Source organism: Rattus norvegicus, chromosome 7, assembly GCF_036323735.1.
Source record: "Rattus norvegicus strain BN/NHsdMcwi chromosome 7, GRCr8, whole genome shotgun sequence".
Lineage (NCBI taxonomy): Eukaryota > Metazoa > Chordata > Mammalia > Rodentia > Muridae > Rattus > Rattus norvegicus.
This window is the reverse complement of record NC_086025.1, coordinates 69591499-69616819: the sequence shown is the minus strand read 5'-3', so window position 1 is coordinate 69616819 and position 25321 is coordinate 69591499. Positions and strand designations below refer to the sequence as shown.

General features: G+C 48.2%; 1 protein-coding gene across 5 annotated transcripts in view; it reads left to right on the top strand.

The window, feature by feature from the left end:
• The window catches only part of Snx31 (sorting nexin 31), a 101068-nt gene that overhangs the window by 45196 nt on the left and 30551 nt on the right, over nucleotides 1-25321 (top strand). For 4 of the 5 annotated variants that reach the window (XM_063264614.1, XM_063264613.1, XM_063264612.1 and 1 more), the window contains 6 exons: nucleotides 7956-8070; nucleotides 9370-9434; nucleotides 15919-16029; nucleotides 18421-18511; nucleotides 21742-21829; nucleotides 24556-24625. In XM_063264614.1, the coding sequence (XP_063120684.1) occupies nucleotides 7956-8070; nucleotides 9370-9434; nucleotides 15919-16029; nucleotides 18421-18511; nucleotides 21742-21829; nucleotides 24556-24625 (540 nt within the window). Of the gene's footprint in view, nucleotides 1-7955; nucleotides 8071-9369; nucleotides 9435-15918; nucleotides 16030-18420; nucleotides 18512-19782; nucleotides 21830-24462; nucleotides 24626-25321 lie in introns of those variants that run through there. The other variant, XM_063264615.1, reaches the window with a different exon arrangement.

Below are 25321 nucleotides of genomic sequence, written 5' to 3'. Positions count from 1 at the left end.
GTGAGCCCCGTGGGAAAATGTGCCCACTCTGAAAGGCTGTGGGGTGTGTGTGTGTGTGTGTGTATGTGTGTGTGTGTATGGTGTGTATGTGCGTGTGTGTGTGTGTGTGTGTGTGTGTGTGTGTGTGTGTGTAGGGGGAGAGGAGGGGGGGGGGGCTGGCTACAGTCTCCTGATCCGTGAACTACAGGAACTTTCAATCCCAGAGCAATCTCCTATATCAACATCTCCAACATCAGGTTAGCCTTATAATATGAACAGGATCATAATGACCAGTTGCAAAGTCACCTCCTTCCCCTGGCTTCCTGCACTCATAGCCCTCAGACCTATCCCAGAGTAGAGTCAATCAGGACAAGTGGATTTATAAAGAGTGTCATTCATATAGGTTCTAGTTCTAATGCAGTCTCATCTGGCCCTATACAGATTGGCTTGTGGCAGCTAATCAGGAAGTGTTACAAGATTCAAAAGCATCTAGGGGGATTTCTGGGAGACTCAGGGCTTGAGAAGGGACTCCAAGCAGAGGAAGTGACAGTGGCAGATAAGAGCAGGAAGTGTAAATAGGCAAAGAGAAAGAGAAAAGCTAGGCAGGGTGTCGCATCCCAGGGGAGACTGAGGCAGGGGGCTAGAGAATTCAAGACCAGCCTGTGCTACACAGAGTTGTCTCGCATCAAAAAGAAAAGGCTGTGAGGTGAGTAGGAAAACCAGATTAGCTCAGAATGAGGCAAGAGCTGGGGAGGCTGGCACCTGGCAGGAGGAGCACCCAAACGGTCCCCTCTTGTGACGCTCCCTGTGCAAGCCTGATCCCCCACAAGCTGACATTGCCTTCACAGGCTTCTTCAGAGCTGGGGAAGGTATTGCAGGCAAATCAGGGGCTTCGGTCAAACTGGCTGTATTTATCTAAAGGCACAGACAGCTGAGCTGGCCAGAGAGTTCACACGGCAGACAATAGCAGCGCTCAGCATCAGAAGGTCAGCTGCAGCCCTTGCAGGGGTTTTGGTGGGGATAGGGCTGCAGCTGACGTGTCAGAGAGCATGGGTCACAGGTCACAGGTCACAGGTCACCTCACAGAGCCGACCCTTCTCTTTCCCAGACTTGGTCTTTTATGAATTACCCTGGCTGACAAGAACTCAGGAACATGCCACCCAGACAGGAGCTCTTTCTTAATGTTGCAGGTGTCCAATATGTGGGATATAAAGTCAATATACTTTTATTTTTGAGACAGTCTTACTATGTAGCTCTGGCTATTCTGAACTTCACTGTGAGAGATCTGCCTGACTCCGCCTCCCAAGTGCTGGGATTAAGGGTGTGTGCCACTATGCCTGGTAAATTCAATTCCTACAGCCAAAACCTATGTTAGCAAAGTTGTAAACTTTACTTAACATAATACACGTATAGTAAAGGCTTCACACAGAGCTCGTAAGGACGCAAGCTGGCAAGGACTTTATATTCCACCCCCACACACATATACACAGCCTTTTCTTTTTTATGGTACCTGTATCTGGTCAGACTAATAAGAATTCGGGCTAGGAAGATGGCTCAGTGACACTTGCTGCAAACCCCTGTTAACTCGACCTCAATCCCAGGAACTCACATGTAGAAGATCTCCAACCCACATGTCGTCCTCTGACTGCACACATGTGCCCCGACTCCACAATCAAATAGATGGAATTTAAAAAATGTTTTAAAAAGATTTGGAGCCATTCCACTTCTGAGAGAGAGAGAGAGAGAGAAGAGAAGAGAAGAGAAGAGAAGAGAAGAGAAGAGAGAAGAAAGGAAGCAGGCTGTGTGACCCACACCTTTAATTCCCGCACTTAGGAGGCAGAGGCAGGGAGATTTCTGAGTACAGCCTGGTCTACAGAGAGTCCCAGGGTATCCAGGGCTACACAGAACAACCCTGTCTCAAAACAGAACAAAAGAAAAAGGAAAGAGAAAAAAAACTGACAGAGAAGGATCTGGAAAAGCCCTTCAACTTTTGCCAGACTTGGAGAGGACACACACACACGCACACTCACACACACTCACACATATTCTCACACACACACTGTACACATACACTCACACACATTCATATACCACACACAGTTATACAGATTCACTCACACATATGCACACACACACACACACACACACATTCACACCCTACACAAGTCACACAGACTCATACACATGCACACACTCACATACACACATTCACACACTACACAAGCCACACAAACAGACTCACACACACGCACACACGCATTCCCACACCAGGCTGAGGATGTGGCTCACTCAGTAGGTAGAGCACTTGCCCAGCACCTTTGATCCCTAGTTTTTGTAAAGCAGGCATAGTCCAAGATCATCCTCAGCTACATCCCAAGTTCAAGGCCAGTCTAGAAAACAAACTAACAAAAGAAAAAAACTCAAACAGTAATGAGTGGAGGAACTATTTTTCTCTTCTGCACTCTTTCATGGAGGCTTTGAGGAGACTGAGGTGAACTCTCCAAGTCTTGGGATGCCAGTGGCTGCAATAAGCAAACCGAGATCTGCGAGAGGCCTGTGTTGGTAAAACTGGGCCGTGGAGATGATTTTTGACTTTTGACAGAATTTACTCAGCTCATCAAATATTTCCCATCTCCCCCCTCCCGTCCCTGCCCCAGACTTCCTTCAACAAGAAACATGATTTCTTGAGGAACCTGTCCTTGCTGTAAAACCTGCTGGGTGGTATTCTGCTCCATGTCAGGCACTAGATTCTTTCTCCACCGTGCTCCTGGCCTCAGGGCAGGGGCTCCCCTCCATTTGGGCAGATGGGTGACTCAGGCAGTCCTGCTGTCTGAAGGCTGCTGTGACTAGAGATAATGAGGGAATGTCTGTGACATGTATGTACACACGGCAAAGAAGACAATTCCCTTTCTGGCTCACTCGGTGAGCTATCAGCTAACCAAGACACAACTGCATGCAAAGAGGACAGATTTCTGCTTCACTGAATGGCAGCAGCAGGGGTGCAGAGTCAGTGCCCCGGTTGGTGGAGCAGCCCTGGCTGACGGCGATGCGGCGGAGGGCCTTCTGAGTCTTCCACATTGCTGTGAGAATATTTGATACGGTCCCAGATGCAAGCTGGTCTGCAGGGGTGAGGTAGGCAAGAGGCAACGGAACATGATGGGAGTTATTACCCTGCCTCTCAACTGATAATTGCCTGAGGGAGGACATGACCCTGTCACCTCCAGATCTTCTGATTTTCTGAAGGGAATCCAGAACATCATTTTTTAAAAAAGTTTTATTTTTGTAGTAACAATCTTAGTTTATAAAAAAGTACAACAGTTTCCACACACCAGTCATTCAATTTCCTCTATTCTTTTCTTTAAACTATTTCTAAGATTTATTTTTGAAAATGTTTTAAACGCATGTGAGTGTTTTGCCTGCTTGTATGTGAACTATGTGTGCACTCTACCCTCGGGTGTTAGAAGAGAGCGTCAGGTCTTCTGAAAATGGAGTTACAGAAAGTTGTATGCTACTGTGTGGGTGATTGGAATCGAACCCAGTCCCTCGAGGATGACAGCCAGTGCTCCTAACTGCTAAGCCTCTCTCCAGCCTGGTGTCCTCTATGCGAACACTATTTTAGTGTGTCCACTTGTTACAGTGATCCAGTTGGCAAGGATGTACTAATACAAACTGCGCCCATAATTTATTCAGACTTGATTAGTTTATGTCTAATATCCAGTTTCTGTCCAGGACCCAGGAGCATTCCCCCTCACGGTCATGTCTCCTTTAGCTCTCTGAGGATGCTAGTTCTCTCTGACTCTCCATGGTTTTCATGACCCTGACAGCTTAGAGGGGTCTGGTCAGATCTTCTGTGGCTGTCCTTCCATTTGGAGACTTTGTTTTCACATGATGAAGAGTGAGTCGAGGTTTTGAGGGTGAGGGCCCCAGAGGTAACTAAAGACATTCTACTCACATCGCCTCAGATGTCTGCCAGGACATGGCTCTCCCTGCTGCTGTTGCCCATCTCATGGCTGAGGAGATGAAGAGGCATCCATCTGGTTTTCCCATAGCACCCCTCCCCCATCCTCTGCCCCTCCCAATCCCCTATAGAGTACTCTTTGGAAGGACATCGATGTGCACAATGTATCCTTAAGCAATGGGGATTTATGTTTTCTGTTCACACTCACTATCTGGAATTCTGCACAGAGACGGGCCTGTCCCTTCCTAGTCACTCAGTCAGTGATTTAGTTAGGTCGTCATGGGATGATGGGTATTTATGCTTTGGATTATGTATTGACGCTGCTTCATTATTGATCTGGCTGTCTGAGCTTTGGCCACAGGACTGCTTCATTTGGTTCCCATGTCTCTTTTATGTTCAGCCATTGAACACTTCCACACTTTCTCCAAGGTGGTCCGGGCTCTGTCTTAGAATGAGGAATTCCTCTGTGGATCTGGGGTGGCTTTCAAGGAGGAATGAGGCCCAGGTCTGGGTGCAGGTGTGCTCGCTGCTGCTACAGTGTTGCTTCCAGGCCTGCCCTGCGAGCTGGGAGGGAGACACCATGTGCAGCAGCCCAGGCTTACCTGTACAGATTCCTACACGTGTCCATTCCTATTAGTTCTTCTTATTGCTTCAATGAAGGTTCTGACAGAAACAATGTAAGCAAGGAGGGGCCTATTACGGATCACATAAGGCCCATCGTGCAGTGAGGACCAGAGGGGATGAGAGCATGCAGCCTGAGCCACAGTGGGTCTAACCCTCAGTGCCCACTCCTAGTGACCTACTGCTGCCGGCCAGACCCTATACCCACATGACCTCATAGAAAATACTACCAGCTGGGGACCAAGTACTCAAATACAGGTGCCAGGGGGGACATTGCACATCCAACCACGAACCATTTGTATCTTTCTTACGCTAAACAGGAGTTCTTAGTGAAGTCTTTACATGGGCCATTCTGGCCCCCTGCCCTTATCTAGAAATTCACTCCAGCAGCGAGGTATCTGACCCCACCTGCCTGCCTGCCACTTGCATAATTGTGCTTGAGTCTGTGTGCTACACAGTAGCGTGAGAATTAGCTCACGTGGGCATGGAAAACGTTTTCGTCAACAGTACAGAGTGGATCTTTGTGCATTCGTCTTGTGGACCTGACACTCTTCTGTCCTGCCTGACGTCACTGCTCTCCCCCTCTCCCCACTCCTTCCAGGGAGGTGGTGTGCTGTGTTTGTAATGCAGCGAGGGTCTTCTGTCACCTGCTGTATTCCATCCTGAGATTCTCCAGACTGCCTAAATGATTTTTAAAATATGTGCATATGTCAAGCTTGTGCTATGAAGCTGAGCATGCCTGGATGAGGGTGGAGCGACCGTGGAGCAGCGTGGAGCAGCGTGGAGCGCCGTGGAGCGCCATCGAGCGTCTTAGAGCGCCGTGGAGCGCCGTGCCCCATGGGCATACGCTAGCACAGAAACTTTTCTGCTCTCAAATGTGTGCTTTACCTATTCAGTACTCCCCTGTCCCACAGCTCTGTTGACAAGGGAGCTTTGTACTATATTTATATTTTTAGCCTTTTCAGATGGTCATATACTTGAATTCAGTCCGTATTGACTTAGTAGCATGCATAGAGGGTTCATCTGTATCCTTTTGTACCTAGATCTTTTCATGGATGAACAATATTCTATTGTAGGAAGGAGGTCACTATCTATCCAGATCTTGAAGGGCATCTTTGCAGTTTCCTGATAAAGCAGATTGGGGGTGGGGCAGTATTTGCTTTTTGAGACAGGATTTCCCTGTGTAGCTCTGGCTGTCTTGGAACTCACTTATACTGTAGACCAGGCTGGCCTTGAACTCAGAAATCTACCTGCCTCTGCCTCCTGAGTGCTGGCATTAAAGGCCTATGCCGCACTAACCAGTTTCAAGCAGAGTTTTACAGACTTATTTGTGTGTGTGTGTGTGTGTGTGTGTGTGTAGGCCGGAAGAGGCTGTCAGAGCCCCTGCTACTGGACTTACAGGAAGTTGTGACCTGCCTGATGTGGTGCTAAGAAATGAACTCAGTCTCTTGGAAGAGCAGCAAGTGCTCTTAACAGCTGAGCACAGGCCATTTGTGTGGATGAAGTCTTTAAAGGAGCTGAATAAATTGTTTCAAGTATGATTGCTGGATTCTATAGTGAGACTATGCTTAACACCGTAAGAAATCACCAAACTGTCTTCTAACGTGGCAATAATATTGTGTATTCTCTGCAGGCTATGCTTTTAAAATTTAAATCACACACACACACACACATAAAAAAAATGCTGGCATCGAATTTGAGTTCTCTAGGACCTGAACAACAGCCAAGCAATAAACAGCAGGGGGCCATGGTTTGTTCAGTCAGACAGTTAATAACCTTTCTATATTCAGATCAACTTTTGGCCAGTAGAAATTTCTCTGCAAATAGAGACACTGTATACACGATCTGTCCAATAGCAACTTGCCATATGCCACTGTCCATCCAACACTTGGACTGTGGCTTGTAGGACTTAAACTAATTTAAAATTTTTATCTCGTTTAAGTAATTGAAGTGTCATTTTACTTACAAGGCAAGTGTAAATTTACTTACAAATTCCTCGTCACGAAAGCCATAGTTGTGTAATGTGGGGACCCTCATTTGTGTTCACTGTGTGGGTACACGGGTGTCATGGTTCTAGATCCTTGGAACGCTTTTCCCTTTGACTTGGGCGGTGAGATGCCACCGAGGATTTTGAGCAAGGCAGTGTGGCGACTCTACATTTTTGAAGTATTACTTGAGATGCTGTGTTTGGAATAGGTAGGCGGTCACTAAGAGAAGCAGAGAGACCGCACAGAAGGCTGCTCTCAGAATCCAGGAGCAGGAAGGCAGTAGCTTGCACCAGGTCGGAGAGAAGTGGTCAGGTTCTCCATGTGCTTTGAAGTTAGGGACCACGTGAATTGCCAGATACACCCAGTGATCATGGCAAAGGCGACTGACGTTAAACGGAAGCTTACAGTCTTGTCTGTTTGTGGCCTCCTTTCTCTTGCATCTGATTTCAGCTGGTTTCAGTCTTTAAGCCACAGGCTCTGGTAACAGTCAGGGTTCAGCCCCTCTGCCTCCCAGGTGCAATGCTAACATTTACTAAAATAATAATAATTTCCTTTACTAAAATAATAATAAAATTATCATCATCATCATCATCATCATCATCATCATCATCTCTCTGTGTGTGTGTCCCTGCATGAATGGTGTCTGTGGAGGTCAGTGGGTAGATCCTTCTGGAGCTGGACTCACAGGCAGTTGTGAGCTGCCTGCAAGGGTGATGGGAATAAATCTGAGTCCTCTGTAAGAGCACATGAGTAGTCACTCACGTACCATCTCTCCAGCCCCTAAAAGTTATATGTCTTCCATAAAAGTGACTGCCACCACAGTCTTCGGGTCTGTGTAGAAGTAAGAGGGAAGGCCTGCTTAGGCTTCATGTCAGCCTTCTAGGACATCTGTAATTAGCACCATCCCGTAGAGTCGACAGAAAGGACACAATTTAAGTTTAGGTGGCCACCTTGATTAGAGCAAAAGGAGCCAAGAAATGTGGCTCACAGCTTTAATCTGACTTAGAAGGCATCTAAGGAGGAGCCCTGTGAGTTTGAGGTCAGCCTGGTCTGCATAGCAAGTCCCAGAACAGCCAAGGCTACAAAGTGAGATGATTCAAAATATTTTTTAAAAAATGATCTGACTATAATCTCTGAGCTTTCATATGAAATTTAAGGAAATGCATGCTATTGTGGCAATCTTATAGAAATAGAAGGACTGGGTTAGTGCTCTGTGCTGTTACGGGGCGGCTGTGGAGCGCACCCTGGAAGACTCTTCAGAAAGACATTCATAGCCTCTTCCCCTTCCTCTGGCCACCAACGAGATTCATGTTATGTTTCTGTCTAAACAAAGGGCTCCAAGACAAGGTTTTGTGTCTCATCAGCTCCTCGTTAGTGCCTCACACTGACTGTGTCTTCGCACCTTTCAGCTGAGACGGGTGTTTGGGAACTGCCTGCCCCCTTTCCCTCCGAAGTACTATCTGGCAATGACTACCACGATGGTGGAGGAGAGGAGGGGCCAGCTGGAATGCTACCTGCAAAATGGTATGTATGGCTTGAACTCTGTTTTATAGCTTTATTGCAACCTAAGTTCCTCGTCACAAAGGTCGTCAGACCATCAGCACCATCTAGTTTTAGGGTTTTACCATCATCCCAACAGGAGACTTCATGTCCATCGGCAGTGATGTCTGTAACTTTAATTTTTCAAACCCTAATTTTAATGATGGTTCTTGAAAGCTTTAACCTCCCTTCTAGCCCACCACCCACCAGAAGTAGTGGGAAAGGAAGAATGGGGGGTGGGCACAGGAGGGCGAAGTGGACCTGTTTAGAAAGGTACTTTGGAGCAACTCTTGTCTGTGTCTGGAAATTGGCAGTTCAGTTCGGCAGCAGCAGCTCGATCCACTTGCAAACACTTCACAGGTACACCATCAGTCCAGGGCAGTAGAGTTGGGATAACAAACAGGAATCAGCAACGGTGACACTCCTAGCAGAGACAGCCAGGCCTTAGCCTCAGCACAAGTCAGCAAGAGGGACCAGGGCCAACAGGAACGCCAGGAAAAGCTCTCGGCTGTGTCTCTCTCAGAGAAGCGAAGATCAGTCAAGACTCGAGACCAACAAGCATCTAGCTGTGCGATCGAGCAAAGCTCAGCCTCCATCACTGTCCATCAAGTCCTTTGTACACTCCCTTCAAACATCACGTGTCCCCCATGGTCTTGCCTCACCACGTGAGTTTGTCTCAGCTGACATGATTGCCAATCAGCCCAAATCTGCGGAAGCACACCACCAGAAGTTTTTGGGTTTTTTTTCGTTTGTTTTGTTTTTGTTGTTTGGTTTTGTGTTTTTTTTTTTTTGTTTGTTTGTTTGTTTTGTTTTTGGTTTTTTTTTTTGTGCATTTCTCTTTATGGAATCCTGACAAATGGAGGTCAACTTGCAATGTAAGGTGGACATGTATGTTGTGACCTCCTACCATGTGATAAAACACACAATTAGTTCTTCGGGCCGATTTAAACGTTTCAAATTACCAAGTGTTTCACTGAAATGACTGTCTAGACCCGACCAGTGATATGTTTTTGCTTCTTGTAATGGTTCTATTATTACCCCAGCGGGTAGTAAGGGGACTTCTGAGCAGCATGGGTGGCTTCCGTGGGGTGGGAGTCCTGAGTGGGCTTGATAGTCTCATATTGCCAAGGCCACCTCAAGGGGGCAGATCTGTTGGTTGTCTTGTGGTGAGAACTCTCCTTATATCCCGGAAGGCCACACTGCTAGGGCAGGATCTGAGTTCCTGGGAGACGTGTTAGCAGACCTCAGCCTCTGCTCACTTAGTCTGCTTCCCATATCTTTCAGTAACTGCGGATCCCCGTGTGACAAGGAGTGACGTCTTCACTGAGTTTTTAACACTGGTGCAGCTGGTAAGCTTGTCTTCCTTACTGAAGCTGTCATTCCCTCTGCGGTCCGTCTGTCTCCCAGGCACACAGATGCCAGAACCTGGGTGAAGTGGATTCCTTTCCAGTAGACTGGAGGCTGCTTCCTGTTTGAATCCTACAGGGGAATGAAGTGTGTCTCAGACTTTGGTTTACAGCTTAAGCAGATACCTTGTTCTGTAGCCTGAGTGCCTCACGTCCCCCTGCTTGTCCTAAGAAAGGGAGAGACTGAGCTGAAGTTTTAGCACTTGGATCCCCATACTGGGATGAGACCCAACAGCTGTAGCCAAGGTCCTTAAAAGCACCACAATGCAGACACTGGGGCAGCAGGCCACGCTGCCTGCCGCCTGCCTGTCTTCCTAACTCCATTGTTTACTGACAAGATCTAGCCTGAACAATGTGCCTAAGGCAGCCCTTTTCCAGGGACTCCTAAAGGAGCCACAGGTCCCTCACAGCATAGCCTAAAACTTTGATAAGCCATTTGACTAGCAAAGCTTTCGCTCCTTTGCAAGCATTTTTGTGCCTGTACTTGGGACCTTGACTGACCAGAAAGGGAATGGAATTATTATTGGATCAGACTCCTGCATTAATCATGTTCACACTGCTATGACCAGAATATCTGACAGAAAGAAGGACGAACTGCTTCTGTGGCTCAGGAGAGGGTTTCTGTCCATCAAGGTAGGGAGGGCTCAGCCTCAGGAGAGTGTGTTTGGAGAACAGCTGTTCATATCACTGCAGACAGGAAGCAGAGGACACAGCGGAACCAGGGCTGGACTGTAAATTTCACTGACTCACCTCTAGTGGTAAGTCACATCTAAAAAGTCCATCACCTCCTGAAACGGGGCCCCCAAATGGGAAGCAAAAGTATAAAACACCAACCTGCCAGGGCCTCCTGTCAGCTCCAGACCACAGCATCAATCCCTAATAGGGAGAGGAATAATACCTTGACCAGAATCACAAAGACTCAAGGAAGCTTTCTAAACACAGGGGTCCACGTATGTTCAAGTGTTAACTGACCTGGTCAAACAGAGAAACAGCTCTAGGGCCATCCGTGGTGCAGTGGTTTTACTTTGTAAGCACTCCTTTTCTTTCTTCATGATGGTGCAGATCTGGCATATGACAGGAACACTGTGCTATCTGTCTGCCACCCTTGTCCACACTCCCAGCGTCTGTCTGTCTGTCTGTCTGTCTGTCCCCCTCTCCTTTCATTGTTGATATAGCACTACTTATTACTGATTGTAGGATAATTCCTAAGAGTGTACACAATGCTAAGGGACTGTCCTTTCTTCACAGCCCCTCTGCCAGGAAAACCCCTATTTTCAGTACATTTAGTCTTTCTGTACAATCCATGCATGTCCACGGATATGAATATACATTTTATTTTACAATAAGCACATAGCAGATACACTTTCTTTTTTGAGACATTGTCTCACTGTGTTCGCCAGGTTGTTTCCCAGATCATTATGTAGTCTATGCTGGTCCAAAACTCTCAGTCTCCAAATGCTGGAACTATAGGCATAGCACCAATGGCCTGACTTACAGGTCTTAAAACTTGCTGTTTGGAACTTAACATCTGGGTCTGAGAGATGACTCGGTGGTCGAGATCGATTATTCTATGCCACAAAACCCTGGTTAGGTTCACAGCACCCAGGTCAGATGGTGCACAGCTGCCCGGATCTCCAGCTCTAGCTGTGTCCTCTTCTGGCTGCTGCTTGCAGGATCACACAATGCTTTTCCTCCTCTGCATTTCTTCTGATAGGCCACAGCCCAAGAGGGGCTGTCATTGAGTCACTGAAGTGGAGTAATTTCTGGATCTTGTATCTTATTTCTGAGCCTTTTCCCATTAATGCTCTGTCCTAAGACCAGTACAGTCTGGGGTGTGTAGCAGCAATGCATAAGCCAATGTCTCTTACAGTGACCCAGCATTTCAAATGCTTCTGTCCCATCCTATCAACAGACCCAGACTCAGCCTGGTGATTGTGAGTCAGGTTTGGAAGGGAGGCCATGAAGATTAGATTTTGATTTCTGTGACTCAGGACAATACCTTCAGACTCTTTAACTCCCTTCCCTTCCCTTTCTCTTTCCCCCTCCTCTCTCTCCCTCCCCCTCCTCCTTCCTTCCTCCCTCCCCTCTCCTCTTCCCTTCCCTTTCTCTTCTCTCTCCAGCCCATTCCCCCTCCATTTCCGAGTCCCCATTCTCCTTTCTTTTATACTCTTTGAGGCAGTGCTCACTGTATCACAGGCTGGCCTTGAACTTGTAATCTTCTTGCTTCTGCCTTCCAACTGCTGGGGTAATGAGTAGCAACAACACTGGGTTTGTTTAGCCTCTTTACATATTAGTTTCTGCAACTGAAAATGGGGAGCAGAGTTCCCGCCTCTTGGAGCTGCTTTGAGAGTTACACCAAAACTCACCGGAGGCACGGTGCTCCCTGGAGGGGGGAGGGGGTTCGGGCACAGTATTGTGGCTGAAGTTAGACCCATTTCCTCTTCCGGGTCCTGCAGGAAAGCAGTCTTTAGTGCTCCCAGAGTGACCACATATCTCTTGTGATGGTCCCCGAGCTGTGCTCTTGGCTTGGCTGAACCCTGAGACAGCATAAGTAGAATGGATTGCTTCCTCTGCTTCCTGTGGCATGACCGAGTCCATTCCATTACGCTGAAGAGATTCTCAGAATGTCCTGGGATCAGGCCTGAGACTCTTTTCCAATTTTCAAAGACAGTTTTTCCTTTCAATGTTTTCACCTTAACTGCAGAAGGGGTGTAAGGCAGAGGAATCTTACGCCTAAAGGTGTGTGCCTCCCCCTCCTCCCTCAGGGCTGAGGACTGAATGAACCTAGGTCCTTTTGCTTGCTAGGCAAGCAGTCTGCCACTAAGCTAAATCCCCAACCCCTTGAAGGTGTCTTTAAGAGAGGTTTATATTGGGGTTGGGGATTTAGCTCAGTGGTAGAGCACTTGCCGAGCAAGCACAAGGCCCTGGGTTCGGTCCTCAGCTCCAAAAATAAATAAATAAATAAATAAATAAATAAATAAATAAATAAATAAATAAAATAAAATAAAATAAAAAAGAGAGAGGTTTATATTAAAAATTTGAAGAGGAAATTAAGTTTGAACTGGGAAGGTTGTCTTATTATGTACCATGTCTTGTTTTATCTCACATGTTCTACATAAAACAAATATGTACTAAGGGGTGGCTGTGCACCAGCCCTTCTCTAGAGGCATAGAGACACCAGTAAATGATGCCCAGGCTGGCTCGTGGACTCTGCTCACTTGGGGTGACAGAAAATTCTCTAGGCGTATAAATATGTGTCCTAGTCCCTGGGCTGCAGTTTGCCATGAATAGAGACTTAGATCAAGCACTCTGGCACATGGCCACAATGCTAGAGAGAGTTAGCAACCTGTCAAGATGCTTCTCCCCACAGCCCCGTCCCGGCATTGGTGGGCCCTGCTGTTTCCAGCGATCTTATGCCCATTTACCTGAATGAAGTCCACACATACTGTTGTTTCTATGAGGTTATGTGAGACCTAAGAGGGGGGATCATGGGTGCTGTCTTAGTTGGGGTTTTACTGCTATGAACAGACACTGTGACCAAGACAACATTTAATTGAGCTGGCTTACAGTTTCAGAGGTTCAGTCCATTATTATTAAGGTGGGAGCATGGCAACATCCAGGCAGGCATGGTGCAGGCAGAGTTGTGAGTTCTACATCTTCATCTGAAGGCTGCCAGTGGAAAACTGACTTCCAGGCAGCTAGTACGAGGGTCTTAATGCCCATACCCACAGTGATACACCTATTCCAACAAGGCCACACCTTCTAATAGTGCCATTCCCTGGGCCGGGCATGTATAAACAAGCCATCACAGTTAGGAAGGTATTCTAAAGGTGATGCTTAAGCTGGTCTTGAAAGTTTCCAGAGTGGGCATTACGGAGAGTTCATATTATATATTCTCCAGCTCCCCTCTCATCGGGGATAAGAACCACCAATAAATCTGGATGTGTGTTTGTTGGGGCTCAGGGCTGGTACTTGTGAAAGGAAAGCAGCAGCTGATTCCATGGAGTGTGGGTCCACATCTCACCGACCCAGCAGCCCTCTGACTGGCGCCCTCTGGAGCCAGATCAGCAACACACCGATGTCATCAGTGCAGAAAAGAAGCAATGGCTGAGATGGCTGAGCTCTCGCAGTTAGATTGCCCCTCTGGGCTTCCGAAGGCTGAAGAGCCGAGATAAGCAGGGGTATGTGGATCTGCCAGACGGTGGAGGCGCAGAGAGAGAGGGAGAGAGAGAGGGAGAGAGAGAGGGAGAGAGAGAGAGAGAGAGAGAGAGAGAGAGAGAGAGAGAGAGAGAGAGAGAGCAGGCACGAGGCAGCTTTGCCGCCTGGATGTTTGCACTGCAATCCATGTGTGGTGCCTGCAGCCTGCTTAATGCCAAATAATCACATGGCCCCTTCAGGGCTCGAGAGCATGAAAAAGGTAGAAAGGTTCCATCGAGGACAGCAAAACCCCGGCTGCAAAAGTAAAAGAGGCTTTGACCCTATGTTTGGTGCGCTGGGCTCTGGGTACCCTCTTATTTCTCATTCTGTGAGGAAAGAGGTATTATCCTGGGTTGATATGCTTCTAGTTAGCAAAAGATCTGAATCCAAACCCACAGAGCCTGGATTTGGAGCCTCTGATCCTTTGTGTTGGTGTTTCTGGTGGATGCAGCTTCCAGGATGTAATCATTCTGGCTTGTGTATCTAAGATTCACTCCCCAACTGACCATGCCCTGGATTTTCGTTCCGTGTATGCTTTAGGAACAAAGGGATTGTGAAAAGGCAAAGCTAGAGTCTGTGGACTAAGGACTCCTTCATGCTCCTGCTTGACAAACCTCAGTGTGCCTAGGAGCCTAGGTTTGAGGACAAAGGAGGCCAAGGAGGCATTAAGAGAGGCTTCTGCGCCCTGGGAACTTCCTTATTTAGGCAGTTGACCCTACTGAGTTATTGTTGGGGACATCGGGAAGCCACAGTTCCCCCCTTTCCCAGGAGCCGTGGTGCCTCCATTTCGGGAAACCATGGGCCCCCATTTCCCCATAGAGAGACGATAGGGTGCGTTGTGGAAGCAGCAGAAGTGAGGCAGATGTGAGGTCATGCCTGAGCTTTCTTAGATTCAGTACCTCAGGAATGGACACTGAAAACTTCTGCTTCTCCACTATACAGTTTCTGAGGTGCTGGGGATCAAACCTAGAGCTTTATGCTTTCTAGATGAGAACACTACCAACTGAGTGGCTGGAGCTTTCTTGACTCCTTTATTTAATATCTGTCACCACTAATTGAAATCAGTGTGACTTTCTCCTCAATCCTACCTCTAACAACAGGGAAGCGATAATTGTAGTGCCTGGGTGTCGGGGATGAGTTCTGCTTCTGTTCCTCGATGTTCCCGAGTCCTCACCATAGCCCTCTGAGGTGGATGGCAGAGTTCTCCTTACAGTAGAACTGAAGGAATGAGGTATATAGCGGAGAGCGATTAGCCCAGGTTTACACAAGGCCATATGCCAGGGATAGCCAAATCTCACAAGATGTCCCAAAACAGTGGAGCTGAGAGAACTTCCGGGGCGCTAGAGACATGGAGGTGCTGGGATGACAGACCCCGTAAACCTGACCCTAAGTGTCTCTTCCATTCAGCTCTTTCCCAGACATCTTTTTTGTACTGTGCTGGCAATAGAAAGGAAATTGTTTCCCCAGACTCTTCAACTCATTCTAGCAAACTGTGTGAGTCGCAAGACCCTCCAGAGTTTGTAATAAGCTGAGAGGAAAGGTGGGCAGCCTGAGTTTCCCAGGTTCTGCAGTGGGGCAGTCTTGCTGTACTGAGGCTTTCACTCACAGTGTCGTTTACGAATGCCAGGCAAATCGTGCCAGCAGCGAGCTGAACTTCCGGGTGCCCATCTGGTGTTCCGGCTCCGGGAAGTTCAGCCAGGTATCCTGGCACATGCCTTTAATCCTAGCACTCTGAAGGTAGAGGCAGGTGGATCTCAGTGAGTTCCAAGCCATTCAGGTCTACAGAGAAAGTTCCAGGCCAGCTAGAGCTGCATAGTGAGACCCTGTCTTTAAAAGGTATGGGGTTGAGGATGGAGTTGGCTGCTGTGGGAAAAGCCCCACCCATCCAGCATGCCACAGAGCCAGACCTTTAGGGTACGTAGACACATCTAAAGTGAGTTAATTCAAGTTACACAGCAAGATGTGGATGATTTTTATCAAAAGATTTTTTTCCCTCCAAAATGGATGCTGTTTGGAAGCAATTTAGACCTCACACTATTGCTCTGCCTTGACTCCTCTCCAGACCCCCCTTCACCTCTGCTCGGTCCCACCAAAGGACCTCCACTAAACCTCTGCACTGGGTATTGGCTCACTTCAGGGACCATCTCCCTGCACACAACGGGGACGGGCAGGGAGCTCTGGCCCTCTCCGTAATGGGCATGGGAAGTGACGTCTGTGCTTTTATTTATAGCAAACACTGAACATCACCACCAAGAACGTTGTGCTGGCTGTCTTTCTGCCTGACGGAAGGAGCATTAACGTGGGAAGTCTAACATCAGATACTGCTGAAAGGGTCCTCGAGGTAAGCTTTGCTTAGCCCCAGCTCCAGAAATGCAGAAGCAGGTCTTACGAGGCAGAGACTTGGATGTGGTGAGATTACCTCCCAGGAGTTCCTTGCCAATTATTTCACTCCATGGATGATCTATCTGCAGAGGTGCTGTATATAAATCATCCCAAAAGGGAAAACTGACCAAGGAAGCCAAGGGATAGCCCATCCTCAGGGGCCTCCTCAATTTTATCCTTCCTGAGACCTCTGTGGGTTTTCCTAAGGTTGTGGCTACTTCCCAAGCTCTGTCTCAGAATGCTGTGTGTGTGAGAGCAGGAAGGAGCGCAGTGCCCAGTGGAGTCTGGAACAGCCATACCCAAGAGGGCAGGGGCAGTCCTGCCTGGCAAAGAGGGGCAGGGGATTTCTTGAAGACTCCCTAGAAGCCATGTCCAGAAGGTCTAATGCTGAGGTCCAAGGGCCTGACCTGAGTTTGAGTCATTTTGAAGATGACAAAGACCCTAGAGCATTCTCCCTGCTTCAGGTGTGGCCATCAAGCAGTTCTGCCTCCTTGGCCTTGTCACTCTGCCCCAGCCGTGCTGCAGGGGGATGCTGTCTTCCCAAGCCAAGCCTTAAACATATAGGCTAGGTGGAGGAGAGCAGTGGCCCGTGGCCCCTGCTAAGGAAAACTGAGTGGAGGTACATTTGTTTTTTGGAGTTTTTTTTTTTGGGGGGGTGTAGTTGTTGTTTTGTGAGACCACATTTCAGTAGTAAGCATAAAACCCCAGATGTTGACATGAAAGCCTGTTTTCAAAGAGGACTATCCTGAACCTGGAGTTGGAGGTTTCCATGGAGCCACGGTTGAAGTAAGTTACACTTAAATGGTTTGCACTGGACCAGAGTCACAGCAAATCACACTTGACCATGATAGGGTGCATCACAGAGAAGCAGGACACCAGCACGCACACTTGTATTTGCCACTGAGTAGTGGGAAATGCCTTTTGCTGGGTGTGGACAGGAAGGCAAGCCCCTGGATGCCAGAAAACAGATGTTTGTGGAGAGTGCTGCCTCAAACCATAAACTCTAGGACAGCCCAGGATACAGGTCCACCCTGAGCAGGACAACCAGCCTCAGGGGGCCCAGTTGGCACAGATTTTGCCTTTATTCACCCTGATTTTCTAGAACCAACATTTTGTTAGCTACTTCTCTCAATGCCCCAACAGAAACAGGTTCAGGGAGGACAGCTTTGCTTTTGTTCATGGTTTGGGAGGGTGCCCCATCATGGTGCAGCTCATGGTGACAGGGATGCACAGGTCATGGTGACAGGGATGCACAGGTCATGGTGACAGGGATGCGCAGCTCATGGTGACAGGGATGTGCAGCTCATGGTGACAGGGATGCGCAGCTCATGGTGACAGGGATGCACAGGTCATGGTGACAGGGATGCACAGGTCATGGTGACAGGGATGTGCAGCTCATGGTGACAGGGATGCGCAGCTCATGGTGACAGGGATGCAGCTCATGGTGACAGGGATGCAGCTCATGGTGACAGGGATGCGCAGCTCATGGTGACAGGGATGCGCAGCTCATGGTGACAGGGATGCAGCTCATGGTGACAGGGATGCACATATCATGGTGACAGGGATGCACAGGTCATGGTGACAGGGATGCACAGATCATGGTGACAGGGATGCGCAGCTCATGGTGACAGGGATGCGCAGCTCATGGTGACAGGGATGCAGCTCATGGTGACAGGGATGCAGCTCATGGTGACAGGGATGCGCAGCTCATGGTGACAGGGATGCAGCTCATGGTGACAGGGATGCGCAGCTCATGGTGACAGGGATGCAGCTCATGGTGACAGGGATGCACAGATCATGGTGACAGGGATGCACAGGTCATGGTGACAGGGATGCACAGGTCATGGTGACAGGGATGCGCAGCTCATGGTGACAGGGATGCAGCTCATGGTGACAGGGATGTGCAGGTCATGGTGACAGGGATGCGCAGGTTATGGTGACAGGGACGCGCAGGTCATGGTGACAGGGATGCACAGCTCATGGTGACAGGGATGCACAGGTCATGGTGACAGGAATGCGCAGCTTTGACTCCTCACAGCCCAGAAGTGGAGCTGGCCTAGAACCTCCAAGCCCCAGCCCAGCGAATGTGCGATAGCATCATGGGCGAAAGTCTCGATAATCTCCAAATTCAGTGCTGCCTCTTGTGTGCCAAGAGTTCATGAACCTGTGGAGGCCATTTCAGATTCAAACTGTAATAAGTACTGAGCCATTTTTAGATTCCAGCATGTTTCTTTGCATATCTGCTGGCCTGCAAAGGCATTCACCATTGGTGTGCACCAGACCCTTCCAGCCTGCCCCTGCAAGTATAGCTATTAGCCCAACTGTCCCCCTTTGCTTGTTCCTGGTTAAGGTGGTGGCACACAAACTTGGACTGCATCCAGAGCTGGTGGGCTACTTCGGCCTTTTTCTCATCCAGTGTTTCCCGGAGGGCAAGCTCTCTGGTAAGACGAAAAAGGGGGAACCCAGGAGTTGGAAAAGTATGAGAGGGATTTGGCATTAGGGTGTGGAAAATACCCACAGAGGGACTGGCTACCCTTCAGATTGAGGTCTCTACTGCTGTCTTCATCTCTGGATCAAAGACTTAAAGAATGTACCCAGGTGTAGTGGTGCTCACTGTTAATTCCAGCATTTGGAGGTGGAGGCAGAAAGATCTCAGTGAGTTCAAGGACAGCTGGATCTACATAAGGAATTCCAAGACAGACAGAGCTACACAGTGAGGCCCTGTCTTAAATGAACAGACTATTTGGAGAGTAAAAGACTGTGTCATTGTTCAGAGACAATGTACCCCCAGAGAGGTATTGTGTCATTTCAACTTCATGTTATGGTGATATAATACCTGATAGAAACAACATAAGGAATTATTTATTGTTTTCCCATGACAGGGAAAGCAACAGGGGACAAGGCAGAGCAGTTCCCATCATAGTAGATAGAGGAAAAAGCAGAGCAGTTCACATCATCGCAGATAGGGAGCAGAGCAGTTCACACCATGACTGATAGGGGGCAGAGCAGTTCACACCATGATTGATAGGGAGCAGAGCAGTTCACACCATGACTGATAGGGAGCAGAGCAGTTCACACCATGATTGATAGGGAGCAGAGCAGTTCACACCATGACTGATAGGGAGCAGAGCAGTTCACACCATGACTGATAGGGGGCAGAGCAGTTCACACCATGACTGATAGGGGGCAGAGCAGTTCACATCATGATTGATAGGGAGCAGAGCAGTTCACACCACCCATAGCTGATGGGGCAGAGCAGTTTACACCATGACTGATAGGGAGTAGAATAAAAGACTAGGGAGAGAAAAACAAACAAAACAAAGGAAAGACACATGGTAGAGGTCCACTTCCTCCAACTATTCCACCAAGGAATGAAGTGATGCATTAGGCTAGACCCTTTATGATGTGATTGTGTCTGGAAGCACCATCTCTCTCTCTCTCTCTCTCTCTCTCTCTCTCTCTCTCTCTCACACACACACACACACACACACACACACACACAAACACATTGCTTTATTACAATTTCCTAGGCTTTATTAATGTAGTCAAATTGATGAGATTACTCTTTCCTTCTTGACATAACACACACTCAGGGGGGGAAGGGAGGGAGGGAGGGAGGTAGAGAGGGAGAGAGAGAGAGAAGGAGGAGGGAGGGAGGGAAGGAGGAAGGGAGGGAGGGAAGGAGGAAGGGAGGGAGGGAGAGAAACAGAGACAGAGACAGAGAGACAGAGACCATCACACATGGTGTAGTCAGAACCTAAATCTAAGGGTGGGCCAATACCTGCACTTCTGGAGTCTACTGGAGTCTACTGTGGTCCTAACCTCTGTGCCCTGTCACCTTCATCTATGGCTTAGTGACTAGCTATGCCATCGCCTCCTGGTTGATGGGGTGCTGGACTCCTGGTACCAAAACACATCTCATAACCACACAGTGACTCTTTGTTAGGGAACATTCGCTGTAATACAGGAATAAGTGAGTGCTTAGATTCTTTATAAGAATTCCAACAAGGGGTTGGGGATTTAGCTCAGTGGTAGAGCACTTGCCTAGGAAGTGCAAGGCCCTGGGTTCGGTCCCAGCTCCAAAAAAAAAAAAAAAAGAACCCCCCAAAAAAATTCCAACAATACAGAGAAAGAGGGCAGCCTCATGTGTCTTTTGTTCTCTTTCCACTGCAGTCTAGATGACGCAAGGCCTTTAAAGTTGTGAAATTGTGTCAATTACCTTAAAGCTGGAGGTGGTTTGCAGTTAGAAACCAAAGGACTTGGGGTAGGCTGGACTCTAGGGGCTCATGGGTCCTGGCATGGCTTTGGGCACCTCTAGACCTATCTCTTTATCTGAACCCCAGGGTAAAACATCCTACCCAATGGGCTGGGATTTGATGAAAATAAAATATTAAATTTGGGGGGGATGGATTTCAGAAAATTGAAAATACACACATGCAAGAGAATATTTTTGTTCCTCCCTGCTCTCAATAATATTGCCTTACCTTCTCATTTGAAAACTGTTTGTAAACTGTGCATGCTAATTACCTGAGCATGCTATTCCAGAAACAGACAAACACATTCGTGCCTTTCACAATGTCAGAGTTTATGGAATGACACCAAATTCACAGGTACAGCAATTTGCTGGGTTATCCTGCCTGCTGGGGTCTTAATTACTAATACTTTCTATTCCATATCTTAATTACTAATATTAGCTGCTTTACATCAGAGAACACAGTTGGTACGGTCTCTGTGTTTGTCTATATGTGGTTTCCACAATGAATACAGGTTAAAGAGAGTGCAGGAGAGCTCAGAGGCTTCAGAAGCCGGGATGGTACACTCAGACTGGTGGCAGGAAAGAAACTGTTGCTGTAGTGATCAGGCATCAGGAGAGACAGGGTTTCCAGTAAATATGTAGTGGGTTGTGGAGAAGGAAGGACAGAACTAGTTCCAGAGCAGAAACAGAAGGTCCAGGTCCAAGTGGGCGAACAGGAAGGTGTGGCCAGGCAGACACATGTCTGGGGAACATGGGGAACTGGGTGTGCTGAAGGCTTACAACGTTAGCTGGAGGTTCTCTGGGAGTCCTGCTGCTGCATACACAGGTTCCAGATGGCAGGTTGAGCCAGGGCTATGCCATCACATTGAGAAGAGGTGAGAAGAGGCGTTAATCACTTGATGGGATCCAGGAGAAGCAGTTCACCCTTTCCCTGGTCCGGGGTGTCCAAGAAGTTTTGGAGCCTTGTTTTCTTGTAATTTTAGTATACCTCTGTGCCCCTACAGTCTCAGTTCATCCTACTATGAAGAAGAAGTTATTTTTTTTTTTTTGGTTCTTTTTTTCGGAGCTGGGGACCGAACCCAGGGCCTTGCGCTTCCTAGGTAAGCGCTCTACCACTGAGCTATATCCCCAGCCCCAAGAAGAAGTTATTTATCAGTCTGTGCTGGGTGGCTGATGAAGAGAGATGACGGCAGATGGTGTGTGTGTGTGTGTGTGTGTGTGTGTGTGTGTGTGTGTGTGTGTAGTCACCCTGACTTGCAGTCATTGTCTGTCCTCAAAAGGAAGAGAAACCACCAGCAAAAGGCTGTGCAATGGAGTCCCAGGGGCAAAGTGTGGCCTGGAAGAATAGTTTTACACAGTGTGAGGTCATGCCGAGCAGGGCTGGCCTGATCTTCATGCTGCCTTCCCCCTCTTTAGTGGTGAAGAAGCTGGCTGATTTTGAGCTGCCTTACACTAGTCTTCAGAGTTCTGAAGTGGAAAACTGTAAAATCGGACTCAGAAAGTGGTGAGTACCTGTAGCATCAGAAGCCACTGTGGGTCAGACCTTGCCAGTCTCACCACAGCTTGAGACACAGGTGTGTGTGGGGGGATTGTGGGCTTGGAATAAAAACTGGCAAGACATTCCCAAAGTGTGGCTTTGCTCTGGGCTGGATGACTAGCTGTAGTAACTGAAGGAGTCTTGGAAATTATAAGCAGGTCTGGTGACTGTTGGACTGTGGTCTGCCTGGAACGCAGAGGTAGTGACTCAGGCGTTCACACTGAATTTGACCCATCGTGCTCGTGGCTCACACTCCTAAGGCAAGAGCCAGGGCCACCTACACTCCTAGATTAAAAGGAAACAAGTGTCCCTGCAGAAAATGCTGTTATTTTCCTGGGAAGGGGAGTCCTACCAAGAACAAGGTCACAGAAAAATCACAGGGCAAGGCGGCTTGCTTTGTCTGACAAGCTCAACCCCCAGTTATTTCTGTGACTGTTGAATTGCTACTCAAGCTGGCTCTGTCCAGCTCGGTTTTTCTGTAATCCGAGGATACAGATGTTTTTAAAAAGACATCTTTGTATCTAGGGATAGTGATTTACTTGGCCCAGTACTGTTATGCTGGGTCTAGTTTGTGGCTTTGAATCTCGAAGAGATAGTCCTGGCTACTCAGAAACTTTAGAGAACTCATTAAAACCTTGTGACTTGAAAACTTGAGGAGGAGGAAAGAACCCTGCTTCCATTTAAGGGTTCAGTCAATAACTCTTCTGGTGCTGCTTCCAATGCTGTGTGTCCGAGTGTGGCAGGTCCTAGAAGCAGAGGACACAAGCTAAGCTCCAGCTTGCCAAGTTTGGTGAACTCCCCAAGCCTCAGTTGACATGCTTGTAAAATGGAAGAATAATCCTCCTAGGATTATTGTGAAGATTAAAGCAATTCCGAATACTGAATAAAACCTGGTCAGGTTTGTTACCATCATGTTGGTAAGAACAGCAACAGTAACAGAAAGAACCTGGGCTGAGATTTTTCAAGTTCACACTTTCCCAAGGGCTGGAGATCAAAAGAGTGTGTGGCCAGACTGCTTCCTCACACCAAGAAGCCTGCCTGCATTAGACATTAGGCTGTGCCTCTGTCTCCCTTAAACAGCTGCCTCGCTGCAAATGCAAGGTAAAGATCCGCTGTAGTCACAAGCCAGCACCTCCATCCAACAGAAGGAAGAAAAGACACACACTGCTGGAGCTGGAGCTGAGGGAGATTTCCATAGGGGAACAACATGATAGAACACCCTGGTGCCTACCACCTCTCCAGAGGCAACAGAGAAGCCAGCTCCAAGCTGCATGATTCTAAAGGGTGGGCCTGGCTGGGTTTGAAGGATTTGTCTACATCCAGGACCTTTCTGAGTGTCTCTCTAGTGATTATATGGCTCCTTCTAGATCAGAGAGAGGGGTGTTGACCTTGTCAGCTCAGGGCCCCGCCTCTAAAGGTGTCTCAGGGCTGTCCAACCGTGATGTAATTCTCAGCCACACAGGGGCTTCTGAGGTGTGGACATTAGCTGAGGAGAAGGTTAGTCGGAATGTTTCGGTTGCTTTTCTCCCCCAGACTGAGTGGGCCCTTCAGATCCTGTTTCCGTCCTTTCCTGGGTCGGATCCAGTTCCCGGTTTGATCACGCTGTTCCGCGTGCTGTAGCTGCTCACCTCTGTCGTCTCAGCTGAACATCACCTATATCTCCTCTCTCCCTTTCTGTCCATTCTCAGAGCGCCACTGTGCTTGCACACAACAAATCTGTTATCTTGGTGGTTCTGATCCAACAGATAGACACGGATCCCCAATGTGTGCAAGTCACTCCCCTGAACCCAGAAGGATGCCCTTCTTATGCTTGAGGGCTGGAGCCTCCATAGCTGGTGTCAAAACAAGTTGATCAAAGCAGCAATTGGAATAAGTTGAAGGCACTGATGAAGCACAGAAGAGGAGTGTTAGCCTAGGCTGGGGAGCAAGGCCCAGGGAAGAGGTGTCTGCAGAGCAGGCTTTCAGAGAAAGGAGTGTGTTGAGGCAGTGTGTGACCTTGTAGGAAAGAGGGGAGGAGGAGAAGGGGGAGGGAAACATGGCTGAAATGTAGAGTTGCTGTGGGGGTGGTAAGAGATACAGGGGAAATGAACAAAGAAGGGAGACGCAAAGTGCCTCAGACATGAGCAGGAGAATTGATCCAGTCCCCATAACCAGAGAGCTGAAGGGCTGCTCAGGAAAAGTCACCAGGAAGAAAATGAAGCAGGAGGAAGGATCAGAAGCCTGGGTTGGGGATGCTTCCTGAGCAGCTCTAGAGGCAGAAGGGCATGGCCAGGTGCAGGGTGCTGAATATGTATGGGCAGGTGCAGGACAGGTGCAGGGCAGGTGGACAGGGCAGGTGGACAAGGCAGGTGCAGGGCAGGTGCAGGGCAGGTGGACAGGGCAGGTGTTATGCAGTGGGGAACAAGAATACACATAATTTTCCTAAAGCGCTCTCTCTCTCTCTCTCTCTCTCTCTCTCTCTCTCTCTCTCTCCCTCTCTCTCTCCCTCTCCCTCTCCCTCTCCCTCTCCCTCTCCCTCTCTCTCTCTCTCTCTCTCTCTCTCTCTCTCTCTCTCTCTCTCTCTGTGTCTGTGTGTCTGTGTGTATGTTTTATGAGAGAAGGAGACCCAGTTCCAAGAGCAGAAGGCCATTGCTTTCCAGAACATCTGGCTGTGTCCTTAGGCCTATGTCATATAGGATCATGTAATCGTGCAGGTACCTGGACCCGGCAATGGACTCCGTGTTGATGGACTGCAGAGCAGCTGGGGACTTGCTGTACATGCAGGTGAGGTCAGCACTGGCTGTTGGGGTTGGAACTATATGTTTCTCTAGAAGTTGAGAATCTATATATAATTGGCAAGTCATGAGACAATCTAGAAAAGTTTTCAGGGACTGGGATGGGGTGGAAGAAGAATGTTATTTAGCGGGTATGCAGGGTTTTGTTTTTGTTTTTGTTTTTCTTTTATGTCATTGTTATTTTGTTGTGTTTGTATTGTTTGGAATAGGGCCTCACTCTGAAGCCTGGGCTAGCCTTGAATTCTTGATTCATCTGCCCCAGTCTCCTAAGTGAGTTAAAGACACGAGTCACTATGGTGACTCCAGTTTGGAGTGTTTGTTGGGAACTATGGAAGGTTTGGTTTAGATGGTGGTAATGGTTGTACAACGTTACACGTATGTGAAACCACTCAATTATGTTCTGAAGATGGTTGGAGCTGAGCTGGAGAGAAGGCAGCTGCTGCTGCAGAGGGGCCAGGCTGTTCCCAGCACCCACACGGTGTCTCACAACTATAACTTTAGTTTCAGGGATTCGACATCCTCTTTTGGTCTCCATGGGCACCAGGCACACACAGGATGTGCATACACACACATAGGCACACATGCATATGCAAACCAACAAGGCAGGTGGTAGTGCATGTCTGTGAGCCTAGCACTGGGGAGATAGAGGCTGGGGAATTAGGAACTCAACAGTTCACGTCAGCCT